The following is a 16,416-nucleotide window of genomic DNA, read 5'->3' as shown; positions in this document are numbered from 1 at the left end:
TGCTGAACAACTAATCAAATGGCCACCCGGACTATTTACACTGATCTTCGTTCTGCACCACATAAAACATTCATGTTCTTATTTGTTTACTTTCAAACCCACGGAAATAAAGCCTGTGGTCTGTGTCCTCCTGGATGTGTAAAATAACAATTTGACTAATGCTATATTTAGACTAAAGCTCTCCGATTTCACTTCCTACCATATGAAATTGGGAGTTTCACCATTTTGAATAGCATATTTAAAACGGTGCCAATGTATCCTTGAGACTGCGAAAGTCTGCAAAGTAGCTCCAATCTTTTAATGACTAATAAAATAAATATGATAACTTGAAAGTATTACATTCAGTCCTATTTTCAGTTTCAGTTGGTAATAGTAGGAGAAAGAAAACAATGTTTTAGTAGGGATGATTAACACCTTCGTGGAACTTGGGAAGCGCAAGGCTTCAATGAGAAATCCCACAAATAACGCCAATCTTGTGATTTCGGTAAAACTAGTTGAACCATTACGACACGGCAAGATGGGGCTTATTCCGTAATCCATCTGCGTTAATATCGTGGATATAATAATAGTAAACGTTGGTTCTACACCAGAGTTGTTAAATGGAACATTTTCTGGGGGATTGGGTTGGGTGTACGGTTTGGGTGGTCCTTCTGAGCTTCGTTAGGAGCCCGCCTTCGACTGGGTATATTGTGTGGGTTTCTGGGGCTTTCTGGGTCTCTCCAAGATGGGGTAGGTGGGAGTATAGCTGGCGCTGGCCCCTCTCACCGTGAAGGCTCGGCTTGTCAACTTAATGTAAATTTTACAATGCCGGGAATGATAATGCGAGGCCGATTAGCACACACAACAGCCTCCTCTGTGTGCTTTTTATAACAATACCTCTTCCAGATGTCTCGTCCGTTAAACTGGTGGGGGGAGTGATTGACCTGTGATGGAAAATAACTTTAATAATTTTAGCTAGTCTTGTCAATTCGAATCTTAGTGAAGATCATGCAAATTCTCAATGTTCGCTTTTGAAGCAAAATCTAAAATGGGCATTCATACTTATCAAAATGGTAATGTTTTAAGTGTGTATTTATTGGGTTTCACTGAACTGTGCTAGCAAAGAATTCTAAGATCACAAATGGCCATTAACTCACCACATAAGCAGGAATACTTTGGGTCTGTCGAGTCAGCTTGAGTCTTTGAAACACACACACAGTTTATGTCCGAGTGCAGAGGATGGGTAGAGATGGCTAGCATACTGTAACACCAAAGGCAGTTATTCATTGCACTCTTCAATGTAGCTTTACATTGACACTGTATAGTCTAGATGTAGTCACTGAACACTTGTGCTTCCTTCCTCTGTGAAACGGGGACCTGTGTGGTGGGACTCGGCTCGTCCAGCCGTGTCCATACTGTATGCTCAGCTCGCCATCAGCGCTCTAGGCGAAGGAAGGGCCCTTATCACAACTCCTCACTGTCTGGTCCTGCCCTCCTTCTTTTCTCAACCACCACTTTCATTTTCCAGAGGAAGAAAATATTGATTTGGTTTTGTACCCTGTCTCTCGCTCTTTCCCACTCCCTACCTCCCTCCTCAATAATTTGGGACAGGAGTATTCTTTTGCTTCTTATTTTGTGTTTAGTTATCAGTCATTTTTCTCAACCCCATAAATATTTATCCTCAGTCTCCTTGACTTGGGAGCATCAACCTCATCACTGTGCACTTTCACCACCATGTCAACATATTTCATCTGTAGCATATTAAACTGCATGGTTTCCCGAGTCGTAGTGGGAAGATCACACACCATATCCTCATATGACTCTAAATTTACTTCAATATGATGGTTATTATATCAATATTTGCACATAAAGGTGTTTCCACCGCCGTTTATCACATAGTTAATTTGACCGACACACAAATGTCCCACCATGTCGAATGAACAAATTTGTCTGCATTTATAAAATTGCACCAAAACTTCCTGTTTCTATCACAGCTGTTGGGATTATTTTGTATACTCTCTTAAAAACTGTGGATGGAAACGTTAACAAAGTCCTTTTCATATTTTACTGATTTTAAGTTTCTCAATTTTCTCTTCCCTCAGGCAACTTGAATGTTACTTTGCAAGTGTGGGATATTGGAGGTCAATCGATCGGAGGGAAAATGCTGGATAAATATGTCTACGGGGCTCAGGTACGATCTCACACACACACACACACACACTTTTTTGTTTTATTATCCTTGCGGGGACCAACAATTGTTTCCCATTCAAAATCCTATTTCCCTTAACCCTAAACCTAACCCCTAACCCTAAACCTAACCCCTAAGCCACAAATAGCCTTTTTCCTTGTGGGGACCGGTGAAATGTCCCCACTTGTCAGAATTCTCCTTGCTTTACTAACCTTGTGATGACTACTGGTCCCCACAAGGATAGTAAAAACCAAAAGAACACACTCAATAAACGCCGAGGTGGTCTGTCGTTCTTCACGTTAGAGCTCATTTACATTGTAATAGGGGTTTTCCCTATTAGGCTTTTGGGTAATTAATACGCCTTTATGATCATTAGTGCAGCAGGACCCTGCACAGACTGCAGTCACGTTTTACTACTTAGCTGGCCATACAGACTACCTTATGTATAGTATGACGGGTTATTGCAGTGTCAACGAGAACCTCTTTCTATTCACGTTAATTAGTACATTTACACTTATTTTGTTCAAAAAGAATGAAATTAGAGTGAGAAAGAGCAAGGTATTTCTCACTCTAATTTCATTCTTTTTGAACAAAATAAGTGTAAATGTACTAATTAACGTGAATAGAAAGAGGTTCTCGTTGACACTGCAATAACACGTGGGTGGGAGTATTTTATGTGTGCATTTGCCGCACTCCGCTAGGCAACATCCTTAAGTGGTTGTTGCTATATAGGCATGGGGCATGTAGAGCATGAGACAGAGACACCACTGGAGGCTACTGTAGTACCTCCTCAGATACCCCGCTCACTCACACAAAAACAAGGTGTAGTCCATAGAATACTTTGGTATCTCACAAGTTCTTTATGGGCCTTTCACGACCATTGTTTGACGCACCTCGGGCGATACCAGATCGTATAGACATTTGGTAGAGCCGCACTGTAATTGTAACTGACGCAAACTGTCGTCACCGGCCTTCTGTGTTGTGACATTGCGTGTGTCCTGTGCCAGACACGTCCTGAATGAAAAAAAGAGCTGCATTCTGTTTCATGAGGACGCAATCAAAGTCGAGGTATAGTCTATTTTATTTTGGCTCCTTTTCATATTCTATAGTCTTTTGGATTTGGTAAAGAACAGACTTATGACACAGTTTTGGCACTTACTTAAGGCTTTTGTTTTAAACATGTACACTGAAGTGTTTCATTTTTGTTTACATAAAAAATGGTACAGCAGCCAGCTTCAACGGCCTGGTTATTCCGAAGGACACCTTTTTGTGCTTTGCCATGTGACTACTTCCGGTTTTACACCTGACAATACCTTTTTGGATACGACAAATGGAGAGCGGTGAGGCTTGTCTGTTTACTCCCACACCGTTTGCGCTTTTCTACTCAACTGCTTCCGGCTTTGAACTTATGCTGACAGTAAGTATTTCTACTCAACTGCTTCCGGCTTTGAACTTATGCTGACAGTACTGACACTAAGTATTTCGAAGAAGGGAGGGTGATGAGACCTAATTCGTAACCACTTTTACCACCCTCTTTTATTTGTTTTAAAGCCCAGACACCTGTTATGACACAGAGATAACCAACCTCACCCCCATCTTGTTTGGCTGGGTGGACCGATTCTAGTGTAGGCGTAGTGGCTCGGCTGTATGTTCTTAGCATGTCTCTCTGCATCTATTACCAGCGACATAGGTCGTCTTTAATCTCAGGCTAACTCCAAGAGAGCGAGGAGCTGCCAACTCCTTGGGGACTGTGTGGTAGAGGAGCAATTGACTTCTCTCAGACACTCGTGCCACCTACTGCTCACTTTCCCACATTCGACCTCTCTGGCATGTTTGTTCTCATCTGATGTCAAATTGAATTCATTTTGGAATGTTGTGATTAGGCTACACCATTTAGATTTTCCATGGTATTGTTTTTCAGGGTGTTCTTCTAGTGTACGACATTACAAACTACCAGAGCTTTGAGAATCTGGAGGACTGGTACGGCATGGTCAAGAAGGCCAATGAAGAGTCAGACGTCCAGCCTGTGGTCTCACTGGTGGGAAACAAAAGTCGGTATTTAAAACATCTTTCTCACACACACACCCACACACACACACGTTCTATTCCTTTCTTCTGCTCATAGGCCACACTCTTATGAGGCTAAAGCAGACGAGCAACCATAGTGTATAAACGCAGAGAGCTGTGAAGAGAATGCCGTTTACAATGCAGTAAAGATAAATCACTAGTTTCTCTGCCGGCGAAATGTTTTATTCACGCTTTTATACACTGCACGCGTTTGTAGTACAGCACAACCATATGACTGGATCCAGCTCTATTTTGCGAGCCACTGGAAATTGATTTGTCTATTGGGGCTGTTGATTATTCACTTCCCGTTATGTCTCCATTCCTCTGCACTTTGTGGTGTGTAAGATAGCTCGGTGAGGAAAAATTTACTTATTATGACTAGAGAACGACAGAGAATCGTCCCTTCTCTATCGGCTTTGCATATAGACCCTTTACATGGCAAAACTGCTGCTATGTCAAACACCACTCACCATCTGAGCCATGAGCACTGCACAATGCCGAGGAATGTCTCGCTAGGAAAATCAGCGGCAGGCTATCTTTTTCTTCAACCGAAAGGTGCAGTATTGAGAAATGGATGAATTGACACAGTGACCAAAATCAAACTCCTGTTGCAATTTTTTGTTTGTTTTTGTTCATTCACTATTAATAAGGCTTGTGTCAGGACATGCGATAAGCAAGCTAGCTAGCTATGTGACCAGCAAAGATTATGATAACTAGCTAACCCTTTCATCTGTGGTGTTAGCTAGCTAGCTATAATAGCCACTATGCTAGCTATAATAGCCACTATGCTATGCTAGCTATAATAGCCACTATGCTAGCTAGCTGGCTAGGTAATAGTACAGCTAAGGTATCAGATAGGAGCCAAAGTAGCTAGCTAATAGTGATGGGCATTCCGGCTCTTTTCAGTGAGCCAGCTCGTTCGGGTCAGCTCACAAAAAAGAGCCGGTTCTTTTTTTCTTAAACAGTTTGCGATAGTTTGACTATGATTGGTGTTAAATACATTGTGGTTAAGGTAGAATTGTTTAAAAAAATGCATTGGTTTATGAAAAATAATGTTTATATACATTAAAAAGTTTTAAATGCAAATGTTTAATAGCAAAGTGCATATAAATCTAACAATTCAAAACGAATGCAATCTGAACAACATAATAATAGAATATTGCACCATATCAAAGAAAAATAAATAACAATGTGCAAAACTGCAGCATCCCACTTAAAACATTAAACTGGTTCCTCTTTTCTCTCTCTTCTTTATTGCCATGTTATAACCAGCAACACACAGCAAAACGCTGACCATATTCTGCTTTTGAGAGATTTGCATTCAGAAATGCAAGCTGCCTCACTTTCGAGGGGCTGATGTGGTTTCTTCTCAGTAATTATTTGTCTCGTTTTCGAAAAGACCCTCTCAGAGGGAACGGATGTGGCCACTATGCAGAGTCTCCCTGTCATGACTTTAGTAAGCCGTGGGTAGACAGAGGCCTTGTTCTTCCACCAGCTCAGAGGATCTGCAGATCCTGGGGCTCCTCCAAATAGGATCGGACCTCCATTATGGCATCTGCTGAGGGATTCCTTCGTGCTGCATCCCCAGTTGCTCTCTCGTCAAACAGCATCCAAACAGCAGACGTTTGTGGCACTACTGCTGGTGCTTCTGCTCCATCTGATCCCTCTTCTTCCTGTTGCCCTGGTGCCTGAGCCAGCTGACTGCTGGCTAGAACTCATTCCTATTTCTGACGCAGATCGCGCTGCAAGTCCTGCCTCTCCCATCTCCTCATTGGTTTATAGAAGCAGGTACCCACGTGCCATCTACTCATTGGTTATACCCACGTGGGTGATTGAAAGACGAACTGTTTTGCCGGTAGTCGTGGTAATACACTGCTCAAAAAAATAAAGGGAACACTAAAATAACACATCCTAGATCTGAATGAATGAAATATTCTTATTAAATACTTTTTTCTTTACATAGTTGAATGTGCTGACAACAAAATCACACAAAAATGATCAATGTAAATCAAATTTATCAACCCATGGAGGTCTGGATTTGGAGTCACACTCAAAATTAAAGTGGAAAACCACACTACAGGCTGATCCAACTTTGATGTAATGTCCTTAAAACAAGTAAAAATGAGGCTCAGTAGTGTGGTGTGGCCTCCACGTGCCTGTATGATCTCCCTACAACGCTGGGCATGCTCCTGATGAGGTGGCGGATGGTCTCCTGAGGGATCTCCTCCCAGACCTGGACTAAAGCATCCGCCAATCCTGGACAGTCTGTGGTGCAACGTGGCGTTGGTGGATGGAGCGAGACATGAGTCCCAGATGTGCTCAATTGGATTCAGGTCTGGGGAACGGGCGGCAGTCCATAGCATCAATGTCTTCTCTTGGCAGAACTGCTGACAACTCCAGCCACATGAGGTCTAGCATTGTCTTGCATTAGGAGGAACCAGGGCCAACCGCACCAAGCATGTGTCTCACAAGGGTCTGAGGAATCTCATCTCGGTACTAACGGCAGTCAGGCTACCTCTGGCGAGCACATGGAGGGCTTTGCGGCCCCCCAAAGAAATGCCACCCCACACCATGACTGACCCCACGCCAAACCGGTCATGCTGGAGGATGTTGCAGGCAGCAGAACGTCCTCACAGGCGTCTCCAGACTCTGTCACGTCTGTCACATGTGCTCAGTGTGAACCTGCTTTCATCTGTGAAGAGCACAGGGCGCCAGTGGCGAATTTGCCAATCTTGGTGTTCTCTGGAAAATGCCAAAAACGTCCTGCACGGTGTTGGGCTGTAAGCACAACCCCACCTGTGGACGTCGGGCCCTCATACCACCCTCATGGAGTCTGTTTCTGACCGTTTGAGCAGACACATGCACATTTGTGGCCTGCTGGAGGTCATTTTGCAGGGTTCTGGCAGTGCTCCTCCTGCTCCTTTCTTGCACAAAGGCGGAGGTAGCGGTCCTGTGCTGGGTTGTTGCCCTCCTACGGCTCCTCCACGTCTCCTGATGTACTGGCCTGTCTCCTGGTAGCGCCTCCATGCTCTGGACACTACGCTGACAGACACAGCAAACCTTCTTGCAACAGCTCGCATTGATGTGCCATCCTGGATGAGCTGCACTACCTGAGCCACTTGTGTGGTTAGACTCCGTCTCAATGCCTATCCACTAGAGTGAAAGCACCGCCAGCATTCAAAAGTGACAAAAACATCAGCCAGGAAGCATAGGAACTGAGAAGTGGTCTGTGGTCACCACCTGCAGAACTACTCCTTTATTGGGGGTGTCTTGCTAATTGCCTATAATTTCCACCTGTTGTCTATTCCATTTGCACAACAGCATGTGAAATTTATTGTCAATCAGTGTTGCTTCCTAAGTGGACAGTTTGATTTCAAAGAAGTGTGATTGACTTGGAGTTACATTGTGTTGTTTAAGTGTTCCCTTTAATTATTTGAGCAGTGTACAATGAAAGTTTAGATGCAATCACCATATAATTTAAACGATGAAAAAGCCTGGAAGGAGGAGAGATGACTAGAAACTATTCGGTTGGCCGTTTTATGTGTGGATTAATTGTCGGAGTAGAGGTCTTTGTGCATCTCAGGTAAAATAACAACTCAATGTTTATATCCCAGGACAAATTAACGTTAGCTAGCAAGTGTAAGCTAACTAGCTAAATTGCCATACATGTTTAATGCTTTTTGACCTGTCCCCAAATGAATGTCATTGGTTCAGAGTTTGTTTTGATATTTTAACCTGCGTGTCGTGATCGCGTTTGGTGTGGGGGGGAAAAATACATGTATGCACGATAGCGCACGCGCGCAGCCAGTTTGGGCTCCTTGTTACCCTTGATGTTCAGCAGTCAGTGGTAAGTAAAACCTCTGTCCTCCACGATCGAAAATGGCTGGAAATCGGTGGCAATCATTTTAGCCAATGCAATATCAATTTGGCCTTGTTTTGCTACAGACATAGACTTTGGTATAAACTGGTCCATAGAAGACTGCGTTGCTGTGGGTACAGAGTAGGCCTACTTGACTGAGTGGATACATCTCCACGTGTGGAGGTGCTGGCTCCACCACTATCACTAGCAGGCCCGCTAGTTTCTCGAAGCTCCGCTACAGCTAGCTTCACAGTTGGGTGCACAGTTCACATATGCCGGTGTAGGTTGTGCGTAGAACCAGCTTTATGAGATTTTGTTTTGGCAAATTCTACACTGTGCTCTAACATTGTCTACATTATTAAAATGCATTAAAATGCTACTGTGCTTCCGACTCATTTTCCAGTTGTTGTTTTCACACCTTTTGGCAAACACCACATGTGTTTGCTTATTTTTTAAACAAAAAACAAAACAAATTGTAGACTTCAAGTTTGGTTCATCCTTGGGAGCAAGGACAAACAATGTACAAATAGTACGCAAGTATAAACACCATGGGACCACGCAGGCGCCAATACCGCTCAGGAAGGAGACGCGTTCTGACTCCTAGAGATGAACGTACTTTGATGTGAAAAGTGCAAATCAATCCCAGAATAACAGCAAAGGACCTTGTGAAGATGCTGGAGGAAAAAGGTACAAAAGTATCTATATCCACAGTAAAACAAGTCCTATATCGACATAACCTAAAAGGCCGCTCAGCAAGGAAGAAGCCACTGCTCCAAAACTGCCATAAAAAAGCCAGACTACGGTTTGCAACTGCACACGGGGAGAAATATCATACTTTTTGGAGAAATGTCCTCTGGTCTGAAGAAACAAAAATAGAACTGTTTGGCCATAATGACCATAGTTATGGTTGGAGGGAAAAGGGGGAGGCTTGCAAGCCGAAGAACAGCATCCCATCTGTGAAGCACGGCGGTGGCAGCATCATGTTGTGGGGGTGCTTTGCTGCAGGAGGGACTGGTGCACTTCACAAAATAGATGGCATCATGAGGGAGGATAATTATGTGGATATATTGAAGCAACATCTCAAGACATCAGTCAGGAAGTTAAGCTTGGTCTCCCAAATAGACAATGACCGCAAGCATACTTCCAAAGTTGTGGCAAAATGGCTTAAAGCAACAAAGTCAAGGTATTGGAGTGGCCATCACAAAGCCCTGACCTCAATCACTATAGAAAATTTGCGGGAGATCTGAAAAAGCGTGTGCGAGCAAGGAGGCCTACAAACCTGACTGGTACACCAGCTCTGTCAGGAGGAATGGGCCAAAATTCCCCCAACTTATTGTGGGAAGCTTGTGGAAGGCTACCCGAAACATTTGACCCAAGTTAAACAATTTAAAGTTAATGCTACCAAATACTAATTGAGTGTATGTAAACTTCTGACCCACTGGGAATGTGATAAAGAAATAAAATCTGAAATAAATCATTCTGTCTACTATTATTCTAACATTTCACATTCTTAAAATAAAGTGGTGATCCTAACTGAACTAAAACAGGGAATTTTTACTGGATTAAATGTCAGGAATTGTGAAAAACTGAGTTTAAATGTATTTGACTAAGGTGTATGTAAACTTCCGACTTCAACTGTGTGTGTGTGTGTATTTGCAAGATTTTCTAAAACCTGTTTTTGCTTTGTAATTATGGGCTATTGTGTGTAGTTTGATGAGGGGGAAAAAACATTTTAATACATTTTATAATGGGCTGTAACTCTCAAAATGTGGAAAAGTGGAAGTGTCTGAAACTTTCCGACTGCATTGTATGTGATAAGGTCACACAGAGGGCCAGAGGTAATTACAGACACCTGTGACAATCTGAAGTAGCCAAAAGGGCACTAGATGTGATAGATTACATAAAATGCTTGAAAGATACCAACAAACTGGTAGTTTACTGGTAAAATTAGAACGTTTCCGAATATACCCTCCCTTTGCAACCCTCATTTCCTCCGAAAGGACCTCAAAAGGAGAAAAATTACTTTCCAAAAAGGTGCTTAAAACCTTTACTTAATACCCATCCCGGATCCGGGATCCTCCTCATCAAAAAGCTGACTAGCATAGCCTAGCCTAACGGACAGGATACCATAAATATAATTTTCATGAAATCACAAGTCCAATACAGCAAATGAAAGATAAACATCTTGTGAATCCAGCCATCATTTCCGATTTTTAAAATGTTTTACAGCGAAAACACTATGTATTTCTATTAGCTAACCACAATAGCCAAACACACAACCGCATATTTTCACCATGTTTCCACCGCATAGGTAGCTTTCACAAACCGACAAAATAGAGATATAATTAGTTACTAACCAAGAACAACTTCGTCAGATGACAGTCTTATAACATGTTTACATACATTTATGTTTTGTTCGAAAAATGTGCATATTTGAGGTATAAATCATAGTTTTACATTGCAGCTACCATCACAAATAGCACCAAGCAGACAGAATAATTACAGAGAGCAACGTGAAATACATAATAACTCATCATAAATATTTATGAAAAATACATGGTGTACAGCAAATGAAAGATAAACATCTTGTGAATCCAGCCAATATTTCCGATAAAAAAAAATAAAAAAGTGTTTTACAGCGAAAACACAATCGTAGAATTATATTAGCTTACCACAATAGCCAAACACACAAAGCATTTATTCACCGCAAAGGTAGCTTTCGCAAAAAACAGCAAAGATATAAAATGTAATCACTAACCTTTGGACACTTCATCAGATGACAGTCTTATAACATCATGTTATACAATACACTTATGTTTTTTGTTCGAAAATGTGCATATTTAGCGCTGCAATCGTGGTTATACAATTTGAATACGTAGCAACATTTTGCCGGATTGTCGCGAGATATTTTGGACACTCACCTAATCTGACCAAAGAACTCATCATAAACTTTACATAAAAATACTTGTTGTATGGCAAATGAAAGATACACTGGTTCTTAATGCAACCGCTGTGTTAGATTTTTTAAAAATAACTTTACCATAACATACAGCTTGCGTTATTGTGAGACAGCACTCACCAACACGGCGGAGAATAGGAGTCAATATTTTACACAGAAATACGAATAACATCATAATGTTTTCTTACTTTTGCTGAGCTTCCATCAGAATGTTGTACAAGGAGTCCTTGGTCCAGAATAAATCGTTGTTTGGTTTTAGAATGTCCCATTTCTTCTGTCGAATTCGCGCCACAATGCTAGCCAAGGTTACTAACATTCCCATCCTCTCTTGGCGCAAAGAACGGAAAACTCAAAGTCCCAATAAACGTTGAATAAACTGAATAAACTCGGTTGAAAAAACCTACTTTAGATGTTATTATCATATGTATCAAATAAAATCAGAGCCGGAGATATTCGCCGTGTAAACCGAACGCTTTTCAGAAGGCAATGTCGAGCTCCGCCTTGCGCCTTCGAAGACAAGAAAAATTCCAGACCTGTCACTCCAAAAGCTCTTGTTCGACCTCAGATCAGCTAGACACCCCATTCCACCTTCCACTGCCTGTTGACTCTATAGGATCTATAGGCCTGTTGATAAATATAAGGCAATTGAAATAGGCAGGCCCTGAAACAGAGCTCTTTTTCAGATTTTTCACTTCCTGTATGGAAGTTTGCTGCAAAATGAGTTCTGTTTTACTCACAGATATAATTCAACAGTTTTAGAAACTTGAGAGTGTTTTCTATCCAATAGTAATAATATATGCATATTGTATGATCTAGAATAGAGTACGAGGCCGTTTAAATTGGGCACGATTTTTTCCAAAGTGAAAACAGCGCCCCCCTATTGACAAGAAGTTCTGAACGTGACGCAACAATTCAATGATGTTGCCAATTATCTATGTCAGGCAGACCCTGAGTGTATCTTGAGCTGGTGTAAACCTCATAATTTCTGTGCAAGTCCAGATATGAGGTTCACTCTGTCTGTGTACTGTGTAACCTTGTGTGAAGTCAATCTTGCTCTCTGTGTAATTTGCTGCCACATTACGCTGCATTTTCTCCACAGTTGACCTGGAGCATATGAGGACAGTGAAGGCTGACAAGCACCAGCGTTTCTGCCAAGACAACAGCCTCATCAGTCAGTTCGTATCAGCCAAGACTGGAGACTCAGTGAGTCAGTTTACCCAGTAAATTACATCAAATTGACGCACACACACCAACAAAACAACAAAAAACGACCACTGAAAAACTTTGCTGTGATGATGACTAACAAAATTGATGCGGTGCAATATTTATTTATTTGCGCACATTGCAAGCATATTCTGTATTCCTGCTCATCGCTCTTTCCTTTTGCCACCCTGCCTTCCCTTCAGGTGTTCCTGGCATTCCAGAGAGTGGCTGCAGAGATTCTGGGGGTGAAGCTCAACAAAGCAGAGATTGAGCAGTCCCAGGTGAGTCTTCATGAGACCTTTCTCTTGCGTTTCCCAGAGAGAATTATATAGCAGCCCCTCGAGTCATGTCGCCATTTTTTGGATGGTTTCTTATAACCACACGCCTGTACACAAGGTAAAACAGAGTGTGCCAGGTCACGAGTTCACCGCAGACTGTCGAGGACCCTTGTTACTCCTGTGATGCTGTACCTGTGACTGACACGGTCCATCTGTAAATACAGCCATGTTGTTGAAGTTAGAGCCCAATAGTGCGTGAAGCGAGAGGTCAAGAGGTTGGCAGTGTAGGGTTGGAAGGTTTGGCTGCATCTCCTGATTTATTGTGTTTCTCTCCCGCCGATGTGAGCTGAACCGGGCTCGGCCTCTATCGACCAGCCAGACCAGGTGGCCCTGTCACTGGTGGCCGCGGTGGGATTACGCACGGCATCTCCCCCAGAGGCATTCATCCTGGCTGTGATATGACTGGCTGGTGCCGCCGCTGGCTAGAGAGCGGCTGATGAGGCTGCCTCTATGGGGAGGTCAGGACCCCCAGAGAAGGGAGAGCACCAAGGGAGTGAAGGCTAGGAGACGACTCTCAAACACACTTCTGCCCCTTCTGCTGTCAACAGACGGAGGCTAATGAATGTGTCCGTCTCCACTGCCCTCCGTCACCTCCCATGGAAGCTGCCTCAATAAACCCAAATGCTTTAATCCAAGCTAAACAAGCTGGATGAGTGGTCTGATCTGTCAGTCAAGACGCCTATCACAGAAACATAATCTATGATGTCCATGTCTCGCTCCAGGAATGCATGTTCTCTGGGGATTTATTTTCTAGATAGGGTTGAAGTCGGAAGTTTACATACACTTAGGTTGGCGTCATTAAAACTCCTTTTTCAACCACTCCACAAATTTCTTGTCAACAAACTCTAGTTTTGGCAAGTTGGTTAGGACATCTACTTTGTGCATGACACAAGTCATTTTCCCAACAATTGTTAACAGACAGATTATTTCACTTATAATTCACTGTATCACAATTCCAGTGGGTCAGAGGTTTACATACACTAAATTGACTGTACCTTTAAACAGCTTGGAAAATTCCAGAAAATGTCATGGCTTTAGAATTTTTACTAGGATTAAATGTCAGGAATTGTGAAAAACTGAGTTTAAATGTATTTGGCTGAGATGTATGTAAACTGCCGACTTCAACTGTAACATAAGTGGAGTGAAGACTGTCCCACTTCAGTGGTGTATGTTCATGTTCGATAGAGAATGGGTTCAGTTTGGGGTACGACTTTGAGGTCACAATAGTTGAAGGCCTCAACATTCACTGGAGAAAGAAATAAGGAGTAGAAAGAATAAATGTTTTTGAATTGTCTGCCAAAAAACAGTCTGTTTTTCTACCTTGTGATGTGTAGTGCGAACAATGTTTGGAATTTTGTTGTGAGTTGTAGGCATTTGGGGATGGAGGCCAGGGGGCAGCTCCAGGCTCTTGTAGGGGGGCAGCTCTAGGGTCTTGTAGAGGGGCAGCTCTAGGGTCTTGGTAGAGGGGCAGCTCTAGGGTCTTGTTAGGGGGGCAGCTCTAGGGTCTTGTAGGGGGGCAGCTCTAGGTCTTGTAGGGGGGCAGTTCCAGGATCTTGTAGGGGGGCAGTTCCAGGGTCTTGTATGGGGGCAGCTCCAGGGTCTTGTAGGGGGGCAAGAAAAGCCTCATTATCAGCTGTCGGGTTTAGAGATCTGTACATGGGGGTCAGGGCCCCTGGCAAGATCTTATTGGCTGGGAGCCCACTCCGTCATTTCCCCCTGTCTGGAAGATCAGATACTGGGGCCGCTGATTACTCACAGGGTCCGACGCCAGGCATCGGCAGCTTGTTAATCAACCAACCAACCAGGGCCTGGGTTTCAACCACGATGTCTGGTCTTTGCTCCCCAATCCAGGTCTGAGTTCTGCGTTTGAACTAAGTTCAGAACCTGCCCTGTAACTGGTACTCAATATCCAGGGCCCATATTCATAAAGCGTCTGAGTTTTGCCTGTTAGATCATAATGAATTTGACGGGAGGGAACTGATCCTAGATCAGCACTCCTATTCTGAAACTTTTTTTTTAATACAAGCCCAGATGAGCTCAGTTGTAAGATCAGTTCTGACAGGGTTAGCTGTAAGATCACTTTCACTCAGAGACATCAACAAGTCAAGAATAGGGAAAGGTGCTAGCTATACCTTTCCTCATTGAAGATGTAACGGTTGATTTTAAAACTTCACATGGTAAAATGTTAGTGGAAGAGGAGCCGAGGACGCACACACAAAAATGTGTGCAGACTAACGGCTTAAACTTAAAGAAAGTTTTTAAAAAGTCTCACTCGCTACAATACTCCCAAATCTTTATTGAATGGATAAACCAATATTTGACACACACAATTCATATCTGCCTGGGAGTATTATAGAATAGGGAGTGTTCTTCATTTGTAAATGACAATGTTTCACAAATGTATTTTGGTCGTGGACATTTTCCTGTGTAAACCCCGGTTGCTTCTCATTTGTTTATTCTCCTGTTCAATCCATTTCTCAAGTTTCTTTTTCACTTTTCTCACTGTCACCTCCACGACCCTGTCTTCACCTTTCCCCATCCTGCATTCTAACCAACTGTACCTCCTGTCTGCATCTTTGTTTTCCTTCCTGTCCTCTCTCTCCTTTCCATCCACACCTCACCTCCTCTCCCTTTTTTATCGCTTTATCCTGATTTCTCTCTCTTTTTCTCTTTCTCTTTTTCTCTCTCTTTCTCTTTCTCTTTTGCTCTTTCTCTGTCTTTCTCTTTTTTCTCATTCTCTTTCTCCCTTTCTTTCTCTCTCTTTCTCCTTTTTTCTTTTTATCTTTCTCCCTCTTTCTCTCTCTTTTTCTCTTTCTTTCTTTCTCTTTCTCTTTTCTTTTTCTCCTTTTCTCTTTCTCTCTCTTTTCCTCTTTTTCTCTCTCTTTTTCTCTATTTCTCTCTTTCTCTCTTTCTCTTTCTTTTTCTCTTTTTCTCTTTCTTTCTTTCTTATGCTCTTTCTCTCTTTTTCTCTTTCTTTCTTTCTCTCTCTCTCTCATTCTTACTCTCTCTTTCTCTTTCTCTTTTCACGTTCTCCTTTTCTCTTTCTCTCTTTTTCTTTTTCTCTTTTTCTTTTTCTCTTTCTCTTTTTCTCTCTCTTTCTCTCTCCTTTTCTCTTTCTTTCTCTCTCTCTTTCTTACTCTTTCTCTCTTCTCTTTCTCTTTTCCTCTTTCTCTCTTTCTCTTTCTTTCTTTCTTTCTCTCTCTTTCTCTCTCTCTCTCTTTCTTACTCTTTCTCCTTTTCTCTTTCTCTCTCTCTTTTCTCTTTCTCCTTTCTCTTTCTCCTTTTCTCTTTCTCTCTTTCTCTTTTTCTCTCCTTTTCTCTCTTTTCCTCTTTCTTTCTCACTCTCTTTCTTTCTCGCTCTCTCTCTCTTTCTTACTCTTTCTCTCTCTTCTCTTTCTCTTTTTCTCTTTCTCTCTCTTTTCCTCTTTTTCTCTCTTTCTCTCTTTCTTTTTCTCTCTTTCTTTTTCACTTTTTCTCTTTCTTTCTTTCTTATGCTCTTTCTCTCCTTTTCTCTTTCTCTCTCTTTCTCTCTCCTTTTCTCTTTCTCTCTTTCTTACTCTTTCTCTCTTTCTTACTCTTTCTCTTTTTCTCTCTCTTTTTCTCCCTCCCTTTTCTCTCTCTCTTTCTCTCTCTCTTTCTCTCTTTTCCTCCTTTTTCTCTCTCTCTTTCTCTTTCTTTCTTTCTTTCTTTCTCACCTTTTCTCCTTTTCTCTTACTCTTTCTCCTTTCTCTTTCTCCTTTTCTCTTTCTCTCTTTCTCTTTTTCTCTCTTTTCCTCTTTCTTTCTCTCTCTCTTTCTCTCTCTTTCTCTCTCTCTCTCTCTCT

At 42.2% G+C, this 16,416-nt stretch overlaps 1 protein-coding gene across 4 annotated transcripts in view; it reads left to right on the top strand.

Moving 5' to 3' along the window:
• LOC111981632 (ras-related protein Rab-28) overlaps positions 1 to 16,416 on the top strand; it is a 30,367-nt gene that overhangs the window by 7,260 nt on the left and 6,691 nt on the right. For 2 of the 4 annotated variants that reach the window (XM_024013004.2, XM_024013005.2), the window contains exons 3-6: positions 2,082 to 2,170; positions 4,089 to 4,218; positions 12,152 to 12,255; positions 12,459 to 12,536. In XM_024013004.2, coding sequence (XP_023868772.1) covers positions 2,082 to 2,170; positions 4,089 to 4,218; positions 12,152 to 12,255; positions 12,459 to 12,536 — 401 coding nt within the window. Of the gene's footprint in view, positions 1 to 2,081; positions 2,171 to 4,088; positions 4,219 to 12,151; positions 12,256 to 12,458; positions 12,537 to 12,879; positions 15,408 to 16,416 lie in introns of those variants that run through there. The other 2 variants (XM_024013003.2, XM_024013006.2) reach the window with 2 other exon arrangements.

The sequence above is a fragment of the Salvelinus sp. IW2-2015 genome, linkage group LG20, assembly GCF_002910315.2.
Source record: "Salvelinus sp. IW2-2015 linkage group LG20, ASM291031v2, whole genome shotgun sequence".
Lineage (NCBI taxonomy): Eukaryota > Metazoa > Chordata > Actinopteri > Salmoniformes > Salmonidae > Salvelinus > Salvelinus sp. IW2-2015.
Note: the sequence above shows the minus strand (reverse complement) of the source record. Positions and strands in the feature narration are given on the sequence as shown.